The 17,026-nt window shown below is 35.0% G+C and overlaps 1 protein-coding gene across 8 annotated transcripts in view; it reads right to left on the bottom strand.

The window, feature by feature from the left end:
• Positions 1-17,026, bottom strand: part of PHF20L1 (PHD finger protein 20 like 1) — a 45,586-nt gene that overhangs the window by 24,867 nt on the left and 3,693 nt on the right. For 4 of the 8 annotated variants that reach the window (XM_085221712.1, XM_085221715.1, XM_085221716.1 and 1 more), the window contains exons 3-9: positions 14,126-14,297; positions 13,892-13,976; positions 12,962-13,050; positions 10,461-10,523; positions 7,136-7,343; positions 6,067-6,195; positions 2,382-2,464 (exon numbers count right to left, since the gene is read on the bottom strand). In XM_085221712.1, coding sequence (XP_085077838.1) covers positions 2,382-2,464; positions 6,067-6,195; positions 7,136-7,343; positions 10,461-10,523; positions 12,962-13,050; positions 13,892-13,976; positions 14,126-14,297 — 829 coding nt within the window. The remainder of the gene's footprint in view (positions 1-2,381; positions 2,465-6,066; positions 6,196-7,135; positions 7,344-10,460; positions 10,524-12,961; positions 13,051-13,891; positions 13,977-14,125; positions 14,298-17,026) is intronic. The other 4 variants (XM_085221713.1, XM_085221718.1, XM_085221714.1 and 1 more) reach the window with 3 other exon arrangements.

Here is a 17,026-nt window from a genome sequence, read left to right as displayed (position 1 = left end):
CATGTAAAAGAGCACCCCTGAATGCTACATGAATAACTTGCTGGAATGACCACATAAAGATCCAGTGCAAAGCATCCCACACAGAAGATAACAGATCTATCTTGAATAATACCATAATACACATGTATTAAGTGCAGTTTATTCATTTAAATAAAAAATTGCATGAGCTGAAAAGTATACCTATGCTGGTTATGAGAGGTATTACCAGAAATTAATTAGAGTCATAACTTGTAAATAAACAATTTTATTGTTCATCTTCACAGATGTGAAAGACATTACTACAGCATCCATTATTTTCAAATTACAAAGTTATTTAAACAAGATTAAAAAAATTAAATTAATATTTTGATAAGGTGCTTAACCTCTTAACAGGACAAATTAACATTAAAAACCTTAATGAATTAATGTTATTCATCTAAGCATGTCTTAGTCAAAAGGAAACATGTCACCCTAATACAGTTAAATAAACTACTGTATCTGCAACTAATTTTCTGAGGTTTTGGGCTTAAGACAACTGTAAACTAAAAATATATATATAAATATAAATAAAATATACTTCAACAAAGTAAGATTTTGGCTATCAGCCTGAATACTTCTACCATGTTCTGTGTTACAGTATTAAAAAAACCTACAAGATATTTGATCCATTCAGTTTTATAGCAGTAGCAGACAAAACAGCTCTAATTAAGGAGTGTCAGCTTTGCCATCCAAAAACCTTTTGGGGAGGTTTATAAATTGGCCATTTGAATTTGAATTTGGACAGGATCTTAGCAAAGAAAGCTTTAAGCTCCAATTTCCCTCCCTTCAATCATTTAAAAGCTTGTCAAGTTTCAGTTTTTGGTTAGAAGGGAAAGAATAGTGACAATTTGGGATTTTCGATGCCTATTTAAAAGAGCTTAAACAGTATTTCCCCAAAAAGAATTTTTTCAGACCATCAGCATGTAAACAATGATAGAGACATCTTTTTTCCCTTTTATCTAATCAATAAAACAAAAACAGTCGTGTTACCACGTCAAAGAAGAAATTTTTTTTTTTTTTTGTAAATATGCATTGTAGTTTATACTGTTGCATACAGTCTATGTAAACCACAAAGTCCCACTCATACTGTGGGATTTCTGCATGGTAAGATTTACATTGTAATGCTTCTTCTGAAAACCACATGCTGTAAGCCATTTCACAGTTTTTTGCACATTGAAAATATCACACACAGTAGCAAAAAAAAAAAGTCATAGCATCCTTAATATGCAAAAATTTGAGAAATGGAATGTCAGGTCAATATACTGTAAACCTTTATGCAAAATATCAATCAATGCATTGACACTGTAGTAGCTTATATAGCCATTACAGCGACAGCATTAAAAACAGAAAATCATGTGCCATTGACAAAACTCGCATCCAAAGCAGTATCAATGGAAAAAAAACAAAAACAAAAAACACAAAACATAGCATTGCAATTATGTGTCAGCTCTAAGGAACCAGTACAACCAAAATGTCAAGTCAAGGTTTGGGCAGGGACTATTCAGGATGTGCCAGAGCTTAAAGACAGAAGTGCTCTTTCAGGAAGTGCGGGCAGCAAAGCTGTTTTACTCAAATATTCCTTCTAAAGAATGAAAATGAATACAAAAAAGTTGTATTAAAACTACATTAAGGCTCTGATTTAAACGATTGAGAAGCAAAAATCTCCTGAATCAATACTACCATTCATCCTTAGCTTGTTTTACCATGTTTAGGCATTCAGCCCTTTTAATATGCAAGATAACACACAACTTAGAGTCAAGCAATGCCTGAACAGAATGGAAAAAGCCAAAGATAAAAAAGGCAGCTTTCAGGTCCTGCAACTATGCAGGCTTAAAAAAATCAGACCCTTAATATTATTTAAAAGTTTCTTTTTTGTATTTATTAAAATACACACCCTTGCAAAATGTATGGCTCATTGAGCAGTTCATAAAACACATACAAGCCTACAACATCAAATTCTTACAATACAAAATAAACTTCTCATATAAGAAGTTCAACTTGATGTCAAAAACCCTGCTTCAAACACAAACTAAATTTGTGTAAGGGCCTTCTCCTAAGCCAGTCATGGTTCCAGCTGAAAACTGGACCTTGGGGTGCTAGTCTCCTAGCATTTCCTGCATGGAGACTTCATTTATTTCTTTCATTTTTCTGCAACAAAAATCTCATTACTAGAATTCAAGGTAACGCTGCATTTTGAGTCAACTGAAATCCATACTTCTGGCTCTGCCAGACATGTAAACATAAGGTAAGTTTTCAGTTCCCTATTATATCTGAAGGGGCAAATTTTATGTTGTAGGTACCATATCTCCAGGGCACACTTCAGTGGGAACCTTGCAAAAGAATCAAACTCTACCATTTCATACCTGCTCCAGGACTGGAGCTGTTTCTTTGTTGCCTTCCTTTTTTTCAGCACCATCTGCAACAACAGCTTTGGATGCCAATAAACCTTAGGAGAAAGATTGCAGAGATTTTAGTTAGAACCTTGCAGTAACAGTTTGTGGAAAACAGAGCAAAATTATGAGTCAAGAATTATATTCTGCTTGTATCAACAACATAATTGTCTCTGAAACAGCTCAACACAAAGCTAACCACTTTCAATCAGAAGAAAGCAGCAAAGAGACACTCCCACAGTGTTGACCTTTCTAAGAGGTACTTCTCTGGCACTTCCATTAACAAGCTGAGAAGCAAGCAATCAATTGTAAAACAATGCCTCACCATCCATTTAAAGCCCAAGTGCTCAGACTTCAAAACTAAACCTATGTTACTTAGAGCATAAATTATGAAAACTATAAAAATTGAATAATAAAAATAATTTATGATTCTCCTATATCTCTCTCCTTATCAACACTTAAGAATTTCATAAAAATTTTATTACATCGTCTTAACTCTAATAAATTCATAAGAACCTTTTTTAGATAAAATAGAACAAGAGATTCAGTTTCAAAATGAATTCTCAGCTGCAGAGTTCTCAAATGACCATAATGGAAACAAATAAGTCAGACTATGATACGCCATTCACAGAACAAAAACTGTAAAAGTGAATGTAAATATGTGAGAAAAATTCTTAGAAATATGTCTGATTGTTGATTTAGAATATAGCAGTAGCTGCAGTCTTTCTTCACGAGGTAACTTCAATTATGTAAATATGAGAAGAACCTAGGTATGACATAAGACTGGATTTAAGACTTTGGACTGGATCTTGTGGGTCTTTTCCAACCCTAGTGATTCTGTGATAAAGTAGAAATGATAAAACCTAAAAAAAAAAAAAAAAAACCATAAACAAAAACCAACCCACAAATAGATAGAATTCGTTGTTATAATCCCTAGGATCATCATCAATATTGTGAACATCCTTGAGCTGAAAGATCCAGAGAAAATTCCTATTGCGTTCCATGGAAAAACAACAAATAGATACGCTCAAAAATAATTGACAATATACAATGGCCAAGAAGTGATATATTAGTGAAGCCAGGGCTCTCAGGAAACATCAGGGCACTGAAGCATGAAATGCTCAGTAGTTTCTCTGGTCATATGAGGTTTTTTTTTTTTTTTTTTTTTTTTCTCCTGTGTTCCATAAGAATACTAGGCACTTTTGGCATTTATATTTGATTAAGATATGCTTCTAATACCAGTAAATGAGAATTTTTTAGGAAGTCTAATACAGAATTAAATTTCGTGAACTTCAATAAACCTTATTAAACCAAATTACAGAATTAGAAATGTTCTTTATATTGATAACTATTAACCTAGAATACAAAGCATGAAACAATCTTCAAAAGTAAGTGGAATAGAATTTAAAACAATGAACAATGATCTGAATTTCAATGAAAGTTATTCGTAAAGAACAAAACAACAACAACAACAACAACAAAAAAACAGAAAACCCTAACATCTGAGTTCACTTTTTATTTCTAGCTAGATGCTCAGTACCCAGCAAGTAAAGCCACAGAACTAACTGTCAGACCTGTGCTATGAGTAAATATCCTTTCTTACTTCATTCTTTCCAACACCATTAGGCATCTTTCTAACCAATCCCATGCCTGTACGAAGACAACTCCACCAACTTCAGAGCAAGAAAACTACAGATTCAACACCTCTGATCAGTGACAATGCAGACAACAAAAGAAGTACAGGTTGGCATAGCAAAATTGAAGAGTTTTGCTTTACAGATTTACTATGTTCTTTTATGTATCAATTCAGTAGCAGGATACGTGGAAGCAAGCAATCCAACAGAAGCAAACATCAGAAAAAGAACACTAATACATGCTCAGCAAAAGATATTCTTCATTTCTGGGAAACTTCCCCCAGCAGTAGAAGAGAAAGTGTAGAAGGAACCTTTGTTTTGTTAGATGGTGAACAAAGAATACCAGATGCAGTCCTACTGGCAGACAAGAGAACTTTCTGCAACAAACACTGATTACAGAATTTCAGTTCAGAAGAGCTCCCTTCAAACAGCTGTCTACAACCAAATCACTCGCTCTATTTCGCCAATGCATTCATAAGCCCCTGCATAAATCAAAGTTTTCCTAACAGCTACACTGTTTTATGATTCTTTTGTAGCCATTTTTATGGATACACAAAAGTATAACCCTCAACCTTCCTTCAAATCAGAAACTAAAGGCAGACAAATGACAATATACAGGTAAAACAAATAAGCATGTAGGGAAAAGAACATTTGATCACCAGTTACATTTTCAAAATACTCTGTTGTATGCAGCAATATAAAAAACAATTGTGTGAGCTGCAGAAGTGCTAATTAAAGAACAGTTACAAAGAGTAACTACAAAGCATGATGAATTTCATCCTGTAATTAAATAATTAATTCACATTCACTGAACAGTAACATCCTCAACTAAAAGCGCATGATGTCATGAAGACAAACAGAAACTGGTTTTTAGAACGGTAATAAAGTCACTGTTAGCAACATCATATGTTTTAATTATTTAGTTCAGTCTGTATGAATCCATTCCACTCCCATTTTTCTCATAATGTTCCCTCAAAAAAAAAAAAAATCCACTGACACTGAAAAATATCATTTCTAGAGATACTGGTTTTTCAGCGTGCTCTGCTATCTCCTGCCAATAACATTCCAAAGGCTATCAAGAAGCAATTCATATTAATACATATCTACAAAGCCCTGATAGCCTAGCTTTTACTACTCAGGGCAGAAATTACACTGGGACTTCACTCAGTGTACACACAGTATAGTCAGGAGAGTAGAAATGAGGCTGATCAATCAAGCATCCATTAACTAAATTCAGCAGTAAATAGGAGGCCTTCCAAGAAAGATCACATTCTTCACATGACACATAATACTGAGCCACTTATTCACTGCTTTATACTGAAACAGAACCATACTCATCAGAAAACTGACTGTTCTCAGCAACTGACCTGTGAGAAGTGCATGAACCAAAAGAAATCTGAAAAACAACTCAGTTTAATAAATCAGGATATTTTTGCCTTATTTCTCCAAGTAGGACTCTTTTCATATAAATAATTTGCCATAACTATTAGAAAAAAAATACTACTGTAGCCTAGTACAGTTACCAGATTTCACACTGTTAGCTAGAACAAGGAGTAGACTGCATTTTTATTTTGCTATCTGTCCAAAGAATTCTCTATTAAAGAGAGCTTCACAATTTTTTTCACTTCGTTTGTGAATGTTCTACTTTCCCACAAAGATATTACTTTATCCTAAGTAGTAACAGGTCAAATGCTGAAAACACATTTTGCTCATCAGAAGGTTTAGAGAAAGAGGTACATAAATCGTAGTACTTTCTTCCAAGTTTAAGTTATTTTGAATTTCAGAACAAAATATAATTTTCAGCTTTTAATAAGAACTACTATTAATAATAATAATTTGACTCCAATCCGTGATCAAGGTAGACATATATATTTTTTAATATACATTCCTTTAAAACTCCAAACAAGTAAGAGACTGCAGTGAACACCTGCCAGATGAAAGTAGTTTTGTGCATTTTCTTTAGAACAATGTACATAAGCATAAGAACAATAGAACAACCAACAGCAACAACAAAGAAATTTTACCAGTGATCTTGTTAAGACGAGCTCTCTTTGCCTGAAATGAGTTGCCTAGATTACTTTTCCTCTTGTGTGACAATGTGCTCTCTGCCTGCACAAAGGCCATCTTTGGAACATCCACGATAGGAAATCCTACTTTAAACAGAAAGAAAAATCTCAAACTCACATTTCATAAACACATAACAAAATATTGTAATATTTCAAAACTGATATATGCATATCAGAGTTAAAAAAAATCTTTACAGATATTAAAAATGAAATTGAGACAATCTAAAGATTTAGTATTATATATTAACTTATTAGATGACTCAAAATTTGTAATTTTTACTCATTTTTATCGTAAAATGGTCTGGGCTGAAAGGGACCTTGAAAATCATCTAGTTCCAACCCCCTGCTATAGACAAGAACACCTCCCTCTAGATCAGGTTGCTCAAAGCCCCATCCAGTTTGGCCTTGAACACTTCTAGGTAGGGGACAATCCACAACCTCACTGGGCAACCTGTTCCAATGTCTCACCACTCTCACAATAAAGAATTTCCTCCTGATATCTATTCTGAATCTACCCTCTTCCAGGATAGATATGAGAAATGCAGTTGTCAAAAAATACTAGAACATATTCGTATCAACCCAGAAATTGTTTCAACTACTCCAAAATAAGAATATAGCTTTCACATTGGAAATATTTTTCTCCTTAATACAATACTGTGGATTATCTCACAAGTAACAGAAGATTCAGGACCAAGAACCAGAGTATACAGCAAAGCCATTTAAGAACTCACACTGTGTTCTTGTTATAGGTGCCTAGAACTTCTGCATAAGTACTAAGTTCTTATACAACTAAGTATTGACTGATAGAAGATGTTTCCCAACTGATAGATGTTAGCAAATGAAATCTATTTCACAGAATCACAGAATTGTAGGGGTTGGAAGGGACCTCTAGAAATCATCGAGACCAACCCCCCTGCCAAAGCAGGTTATTTCTCTGGAAACGCTAGTAATTAATTGCAAAATTAACTATGTGAATTCTAACTCAACCATACAAAAATAAATCAACTTTCAAATAATCTGTTTTTACCAAATGTGTCACTAGATGTAGGCTCCTCTTCCTTTTTTTGGACTTCCTGCATGATTGTAGAGGTTGATGTTTCTTCCTTTTTTGAAGGAACTTTCAGCCATTTTCTCTCCTCCTTATCTTTATTGCTGTTTGCGCTGGTTCTAGGTTTAGTTCCTGCTTTGTTCTTGGCTGCTGCTGCAGCAGCAGCTTTGACCAAAGCTATCCAATCCTCCAAAAAGGAAAATATGGTAAGTAAGTATTAAAAACCATGTGCTACTTAGATAGAAAGTACTTATAAACCCAATGAAGCTTCATTTTGAAGGATTCATCAATATATGAATGTATTTTTACGGCTAATATTCCAAGAGTGGTTAAGAGTTTCCCAACTTGCCTAAATAAATCTGAAGTATTTTCAGTACACCACGAATATAAAAAGCAAAACATCTTCAGAAAAACATTTCATATAGAATACTGGCTGTAGGCATTCTCTGCTACCTATTTTGTGTATCAGAGCTTCAGCAATGTAGAACACTGCCTTTCTCTTATCCCTCTGGGTATGAAATACACCAATTCTGCAGTTGCCCAAATGTACCCGTTACTCAAAACCATAATCAAGTCAAAGCACAGTCCAGCCAGCTGCACGACTGGACAGAGTTCCTCCCATGTTAAACTGGTAAAGCAAAAAAATCTTTTCTAATTGTACCTGAGTTTCTAGAGTAATACAGAGCACTGCCTACATAAGTTTCCTTCATAAGTTCATAAGTTTCACTCAATAATTTCAGTGAAGTGCTCTATACTATAGCTGAGCATTAGAACCCACGTTTAAAGGTAATGAAACATACTGTTTTAGATAATGTCATATTTGACCATGCAAAAATATCCAAGTGAGTGAGCAGAATCTACAGTTCAAATTCATATACTTTTCAGCATGCAGATGAAGTATAGTCACCCTGCAGTCCATGGAAAGAACTGTAAGGCAGAGCAAAGCACTTTCCATTAGTTCAAAGTGATTACACTCCTGCCTTATGTCTCCTGAGTGTCTGGGAACCAAATCTACAAAATTTGTGTTTATCCTTCTTAAAGTATTTTTTTTTTTCCAAATATTCCATTATCAAGGTAAAGAATTTTTTGAAGATAAATAGCAGGGGATACAAAACTCAGTAGCAGTGTTACCCCTCCACCATTAAGAATCACATACCTTAATGCATTTTGAACATTAATAATTCACTGTGTGGCTACAAAAGCATTTTCAGATTTACACTAGCTAATATTAAAAAAAAGATTATTTTTTTTCCCCAAGTGTTTTACAAATAGCAAAACTTTTTTTAACTGTAAACAAACTGTATTTTAGCCTAGAGTGTTTCCTTGTTAACATGAGGTACTTAAAATACCTTTAATTTTATAAATCGTAACTCATTCAAACACAACTTTTCTCCCACTCATCACAAATTAAATCCCACAATCTTTTTTTACTGAGATTCTTTTCTACTTTGATGTATGACAGCACAACACAAAAAGTATTAACTTCGTGCTATGTTCTTCCTTCTCCATAGCTAAGTATGTTTAAATCACTGCTTTGCAGTTACATACACTGCATCAAGCTATCCACTTAAACATCAGCAGTTTGATTCCACTAAAATAGTGTTTTACATCCCAACCATCAATACAAGCACTCAGTCTATCTCACAGCAGAAAAGTTTGGAAGTGCTTTGGCAATGCTTGCACAAGAAGCAGCTACCACAGCCATGTTGTGACATGGCAGCCAGAAAAACACACATACCTCTTTTTTTTTTTTTGGCCAATCAAAAAGAGCACACATTAGCTCAAGTCCACTCAGAGCCTTGTCAATCCAACAGAACAAAAAAAAAATTCAAAAATAAACGAGCTATGTGTCCTGGTGAGGAGTTACAAGACCTGAGAAAAGTCCTATATTCTGGCCAAGGGATGAAGAGGATCAGTAAAATGGCTGGAGCTTTGATCTTATGAAGCAAGTGGGAAGCAAAGAAAGCACAGCCTGCACTAAAACAGCTTCTAAACAGCCTTTTCATTTCCAGTCAAGCCGAAGCACCCTGAAATCAGAAACTTCCCAAAGAAGATTCCAAGCTTCGAGGATGACACTGTACTAAATAACATGTTTTAATAGTAGCTGTTCTAGTGCAACACAAAGGATTTTTGTTTATTTCATTTTTTGGTTACTTTCTTTAAAGCATAGAGCTTACAAAGAGTGGCAGACCACATAACTACAAAGCAAACAAAGGTTAAAATTTCAGAAGCCAAAGCAGAGAGATTAATCATGATGGGAGTCTATAGCAGGATGAATTCTGAAATCTGCCTCTGGGCTGCTGTAAAGTATCTACTCTACCAATCACAGAAGTAGAACATTACATATCACAGATATCCGATAAACTAGCCAGTAAATCTTAACAGCAGGATTTTTTACTGGTGCATTCAGTATACACAAATCAAGAATCCAGATATAAACACACTAAAAATGAAGAAAGAAAACACTCCTTTTAAGATAAGTTTCCTTATCCCTAGTGTTCTGACTTTGTCAGTTTAATGGCTAACTGCACCAATTTCAAATGCAGTCAATTTTCCATTTCCCCATAGGGTACCACTCACAGTAGTATTGCTCATTCATTTACTGTTTTAAGAAGCTACATTGCCTTCCATTTTGAGATTAATCTTTCAAATAAGCAGAGAGAAATTGGCAGGAGAGAAGTAATGGGACACTGTATTTAAAAGACAAAACAGTGTTTAATAACTACTGAGAAAAAACTCATGTTCCACCAATTAGATTCACTAAATCAAAGCACAGGAAATTGTACAATCAATATGTTAGTAGAAATTACCCAACAGCCTTGCACACCAATTAGTTAAAGTACATTTCAAAGTGTTCCCTTGCATAATCTTTAAGCCCACAGAAGCAGGAATATAAGAAAAGGATTATTCCTAAAACCCGACCCTTGTGCCAGTAACAATTCACACACAACATTCTTCCTTCACCTACCTACAACCAGAATCTCTATGCTTCTCTACAGCCCTACAGATTCAGCTGTTTTTTCTCTCCTGACACATCACAATTCTAAATTCCCACACATTCATACATACATATACATAAAACACCATCAACCTATTGGCTGGCTGATTCCAAGGCAAGACTGGACTCCTTACCCTCACCTTTCAAATACTAAACAGTCTGTCCCACCTACATCTCTGCTCACATTGTCTCCTGCCATCTTCTTTTTTCCTGTGTGCCAAGTGTAAATCCACGCTTTTTCCTCAGCTTCCTCTTCCTGCGTGCCAAGTCCCCTCCCTCTCCTTCAAAACCCTCCTCAAAACTCACTTCTTTTGGTTCGACTTCCGTCACTAATCTCAGCTCCGGCGCTATCTGCTCCCTCTCGCGCGCCTAATTACATCGAAGATAAAACAAAAAAAACATGAAACAGAAAAAGTAAGTTATCTGAATACTTCATATGTGCTCTCAAAAGGGTAGTCTAAATATCCCCATCTTTATTTTCTTTCTTTACTACTTTACCCGCATTTCTGGTTGATTTCAATAAATCTGAGTTTCTCTGCAGAGGAACCTCATTCATCATCCCATTGCATTGAGCTACACAACTCTTCTTAAAATCGTATTTCCACCCTCACAGCTAAGTCTTGTACAAACACATTGCTACTGTTTCTCAGAAATGGTAGTCGAGCATTAGCGTTTGAAATCTCTCACAGACATACTAAACTCAAATAAAGCTGTTTTACTTGCTTTTGAAAGTAGTATATTGCTGTTATTGCCAACAGCCTCAAGTAAGCATTTGCCTCTGGAGGGGATAATCACTGCTCCTGTTCTGCTCAGATACATTTTGTCACACACTTCTTTTAGTTGGATAATAAATCAAAATATTTAAGAGCAATAGTTACCAAAAAAAGGGTTTTTATTCCCATGCAAGGAATTAACTAGTCCCTAACTTTTTCTCTGTCCAATTTATATTCTGCATGGTCAATACATCCATTAAAAAAAAAAAAATAATCTTGTATGTGTCCAATTTGCTCATATGCTAGACCTCAAAGTAGTATTTTAAACATACGCTCATCTGTTGAAGCAAAATTTTTATTTGGAAAAAAAAAGCCATAGCATAAGTGCTGAATCTGCAAATCACATTATTTTATGTGATCTTTTAAAATATCTTTATTTTTTTAAACTTAGATTATTTCCAGTAAACGGCATCTCAGAGTATGCAATGGAAAAATCAGAAACATTCATGTGAGTTCTAGGCCTCGTTAGAACTCCATTTCAAATAACCCTGAAAGAAAATCTTAGATTGCATTTACCTTCTTAAAAACTATGAAAGTACTTTAAAAGGAACATTTTTGCCACAGCATAAAGATGCAGCGAACACAAAAACATTAATTTTGCCTTTGAAAGCTACAGCTTTGTACCAACCTATAGTGGTACGAAGAACAACACACTGAGACTAGGATCAATCAGCATTGTAGAAAGCTTGCTTGTGCTGTTCTTTCTGCAAGACAGCCTTAAAAATTTTAAATTCATCTCAAGTGTAAATTTAGCCCATTTATTTTTCTTAAGTCTTAATTGAACCTACCTGTATTCAGCCACTGAGATGAAACTGATACAACATCTCTTGGCTCAAAGTAGTTAATTCTGAGTGTAGGACAGAGTAAGGGACTCGATTGTCTCAGAAGGACTATTTTAGTTGACTTACAACCACATTATCCAAGTTTGCGTTTTTATGAAGGAAAACAAAATATTCCAGCTTCCTATCTTAACGTTACACTGAAAATATTGTTTTGATTATTATTCAGGGGGGTCAGAGTTACTGTAACACCACAGCAAGAAAACTCTAATAGTGTGACTATGATTTTAGTTTAATCCTTATGGAAAGGTAGTTTAAATACTGTGGGTGTTGCCTTCACAATGATTTGATGTTCTTTCTGCAGATGAGAAATCGAAATATACAACCAACTGCAACACAGAGGCCAGAAACACAAATGTTCTCAGGCCAGTCCATCTGCTTTATCACATGAACAAAAAACAGACAGACAACAGAAATTATGAAATAATGAATTTTGTTCATCAAGTTAAAACATTCTAAAGACATTGGGAACAAATAGGAATAGTTTTTTAAACTTCTTTTGCATCTTAGTCTCAAATAATTTCAGTGATTTCTTCACTAACTACAGTTAGCATGCAAGACAAACACAATAGCATTTCCACTGAAAGCATGCAACAGTGTTAAATGTTGCTTTTCTTTTGCAAATAAAGATATGCCTAGTGATTAAAAACATATCCTCTACTTCACAGCCTTCTTCCACTTCTACTCAGCATCTCTATTTCATCAGTGACAGAGAACTGTTCAGAGATAAATATTTACCTGTCTTAAACTCCGTAAGTTCTGACAGAGGGGAGAAAAGCCCCTGAACAATGATGTTAATAAGAACATACTGTGGCAAAAAATCTACCACTGCAGCAAACAAGAGAGTAAAAATAAATGGAAAATCACCAGCACGAACTACCAACAAGCTATAGGTTTTTCCTGAAAGGCCACAAGACAAAGGAAAAGGTCTCTGGATGTTTCTGCTTTTATGAACTCTATTAGACAAAACTCTGGAACAGATAAGCCAGCAATGGCATATACAGCAGCTAGACATTTCAAATAAAGGCAGGACAACACAATCTGAAGTATCATCCATAAAACTGGTGAAGCAAGGTAGTGCAAGTCCTAGAATAAAGACTGCAATCTAGAACTAGTTGTCCTAGATAACATTTCTACTAATTCAAGACAAAAAAAAAAATAGGAAACAAAAAAAAAAGATATCTAATATTATTACCTGCCCTTTTGCATCCTCAGGCATAGATTTGATATGCATCCTCTTAAGACATCGAATGACACCATCATAGAATTGTACTGTGAATGTTCCTAGAATAAGATTTATGTAATTACTATGAGGTAGTTAAGAAACAAACTCATTATAATAAGTTTTATCAAAACATTTTGTAGGCAATATGAACGATGTAAAAAGATGTTATCTACAAGCAGAATCAAGAACTTTTAAGAAAAGTAAAAGAATCCTAATAAGACCTTGCTTTTGTGTTTGTCAATCTTTGTCCACTTTGATAGTTTCAACCACATTTACACTGTCATGATTCTTTCATAACTCACTGAAAGTAATATGGGTATTTAGACTAACACAATAAGGAAGCAGTTCACAATCAAATCCTCATTTGCTTTAAATTACAGGAAGGTGTTGTGTTTCTTTTTTTTTTTTTTAATTCTACTTGAGCTCAGTAAAAATACTGCCCCATTAAGAAGTACTGCACCTAAATTACATTGCTCTTTTACTTTTGTGCTTTCATTATTTTTTCTTCAATTATTTGTATTTTTAAAAGATCAGTTCCTGAAACAACTAGGAGAACTTAAATCCAGAGATGGCAGCCCAGTCAACAATAAGTGCACTATATTTATAACTGTACAAGCAATATCCTTCCATTGCTGAGCAAATATTCAGTGTTTTCTCTTTGAGGATAAATTTCAATACTCTAATTTCAGACAGATAAAAGACTCTTACTAAATTTGACAGAACAGAAACATTTTCAACAGCACATCGAGGCAATAAGGAAAACTTTATGTGTATGTGTTTGTTTGTATGGGCTTTTGTTTTGTGGATGTTGGGGTTTTTTTTTGTTGTTTTCAGTTGACTACAGCAATAGCTTAGTATAAGCAAAAAGTCCTTACCGATGAACCATACATGAATACATACCCTCTTTATTAATTGCTTCAATCTTTGCAGGGTAATACCGACAATCTGTCCAACGAGCTAGGACTTCTTCTCCAGGCTTAAAATCCTATTAAAAAAAATAGTTATTAATATTTTAAGCACTTAAACTTTTTCCTACAAAGACTTAAACATTACGTACTAGAGAGATTTAATGCAGGAAACCAAGTAATACAGTTTTCCAAAAGAAGCGATAACCAAAATGGATGTTCCACTTACGACAAATTCTTCATCGTCTTTCAGTCCTTCTTTCCTTAATGCTGGTCGCTCCAAGGGTCGCAACCTGTTGCTGTCCCAGTATATCCACTCGTCATAGCGATGACTCCAACGTTCAAAATGGACCAGCATCTTCCCCTCTTCATAATCTATCTTCTCAATACGAGATGGATACCTTGAACAATAAAAGTAAACTGATATTCAAGAGTTTTGGTGCTTTGGGTTTGTTTTGCATATAACAGCACTTATATGACTACTGAAAAACTTATACTAACAAGTTACACTAACACTTTGTATTGAGAAATCTCCAAGTCTGAAAAAACAAAATCAAGATACTACGCTACATGTTATCCTACTATTAGTTTAAGAGTGATCTATACTCATTAGTGATGCCAGCTTTATCATAGGATGCAAGTCTGAAACTGTCAGACTAAAGCTGCCTGAAATGGGCATTAGAAGTTTATGTTCTAACAGTTTAAAACCTGTGTTTATTTGAACAAAAGCCTGTAACAGTTTTTGTCACATGAGGATAGGTAGAACATAGACTAGTTTTAAAAGGACATCCATTACTTTTAGTAAATGAAATATTTCATTAAGCCTTTTCACACAGTGCAGACAAATCTGAGTAACTACTCAAACCCAGAGGTCAACAGAACACATTTACTTAATCTAAGTCACTTTTTAATTTGTGGATGAGCTTCAATGATTTCACTGACATTAAATTTGATTCACAGAGACTTTTTTTTGACAATCATTATTTTGTAAGCACGCATGCATTGAAATATGTATGTCACTTAATCCATGGGTTTTCCTCACAGCAAACACAGTAGTATGCATTCTGCAGGACTAATCAGGACAACCATACTGAGTCCTAGGCATCTAGATTTGGCTGTCGCAGATGCAACAGATTCTGATAAATTTGTATTTCAGGAACCATAAAATTTTAACAAAAGAATGGCAAATTTCTTTAACTTCAGCAATAACTACTTAATCTCTCTGTTTTAACAAAGTGATGTATTGCACAAAATTGAAGCAGGGCAGCAAGTCACAAACACTTTCTCAATCAAAAGTCATTAGATCCCTTTCTACTATAAGAAATACAGAGAAAATTGGAAGGAAGCAGAAATCAGTTCCTCCTACATATAACAAGAGTACTGAAACAAATTCACAAGTGCAAAGAATTTCTGAATTTGAATATCATATTTTCTCCGGAGTTTATGATCTGGGTAACACAACTGAACTAGAAACAACTTCTCACGTCCAAACAGCTAACATAATAGAAGAACAGAGGAAAATAGGGATGGCCTAAAGGTAATAAAAAATGCATTAAAAGAAAGGTCACCACAAAAAGACAGCTGTCTTCCACTTTTGTTAAGAGATAACCTGTTCCTCAAACAAAGTGTCCCTGCTGAGGAATAATAAAAGTGCAGAGTCTGAGCAATTTATTTCCAGTCCTAATGCACACCTGAATAGCCAGAAATGCATTCAACATCTAAGAAGGAAAAACACAGTTATCGTACATTTTCTCTCTTAAAATACTGATGATGATGAAAAAGGAATCTTTAACACTAAGTTCCAATTGAATATATTAAATTTTCTGGCAACTATAAGGCAAAGGGCATTAAAATAAAAAACATCAAACCCAATTTGTTCCCTCCCCCTGATAATTTCTCCAATCTTACTTCCTCAGTTGCTTCCCTTGATACAGCTTCCCAATATCTAAACTTTTCAGAACTGGGGACAGAAAAATTCTCTTTGATTTTCTAGGTTATTACTGCATCAACTTCAGCCGCATCTCATTCTTGGACCAGAACACGTGAAGAATCAACTGTCTCTGAAAAATGGTTTCAAACTAAAAAAGGTGAGATTTTGATTGGACATAAGGAAAAACTTGTTAACACAAAGGGTGGTAAGGAACTGGTTGTCCTGAGAGGCGGTGGATGCCCCATCCTTGGAGACACTCAAGGTCCACCTGGACTGGGCTTGAAGCAACACAGTCCAGCTGTAGACATCCTTGTTCACTGAGAGGAGTTGGACCACATGACCTTTAATGGTCTTTTCCAACTCAATTTATGATTTTATGGTACTAGAAAAAAAAAAAAGTAAAACGAAACATGCCAACTCAAAGCGCTATTATTCTGACAATTAACTTATTTTAGCGACTTTTTACATTCCAGAACTTTAAGAGCCATATGCCTATATTTCCAATGGTATGTAATTCACAGCTTAGAGTTTTCACACACAATTAACAAACATTACGGTCTCAGAAAAATAACTATCTTGAAGGCAACACCTGCAACTTATGGGACATTCAATAGTGAGCTGAAGTCACAAGAAAACAGAAGAAAAAATATCTACTATTAAATGTATTAACTTTACACAGACTGTGTCCTACTTCATGGGAGCTATCAGCCTAAGAACCATTCTTACAAATGGGCACATAGTTACAATACACAGTTCTACCACTGTTTCATTCATTTTGTCAGTGAGAGGTACACGTAGCTGCCCACCTGTATCAGTTTTTATGAGATTGTAAGATATCAGGTACCAGTGTTTATGAAATTATAAGAAACCTCTGAAAGCTTCCACACACCCAAGGCAGGGTCACTGGTGGAATCACAGTAGGCTGCCTAAAGCTTTATCCAGTCCAGTCTTAAAAGCTCCAGCCTTGGAGACTCCATAAACCTCTTTGGGCAGCCTGCCTGTCCTCATGAGGAAAACCATTCTCCTTGTACCTGCCCAGCTTGAAACCCTTGTTTCAGATTCTACTGTCATCTCTATCCTCCCACTACACACTAGAGCCTAAGTCTTCATCATTGGCATAGGTATTGAACACCTGCTAGTTGGTTTCCTGAAGTCTTCTATCCTACAAGCTGAACAAACCTAGTTTACTCACCTTACCCT

This window comes from Meleagris gallopavo, chromosome 3, assembly GCF_905368555.1.
Source record: "Meleagris gallopavo chromosome 3, MGAL_WU_HG_1.1, whole genome shotgun sequence".
Taxonomy (NCBI): domain Eukaryota; kingdom Metazoa; phylum Chordata; class Aves; order Galliformes; family Phasianidae; genus Meleagris; species Meleagris gallopavo.
This window is presented reverse-complemented; position numbering and strand designations above follow the sequence as displayed.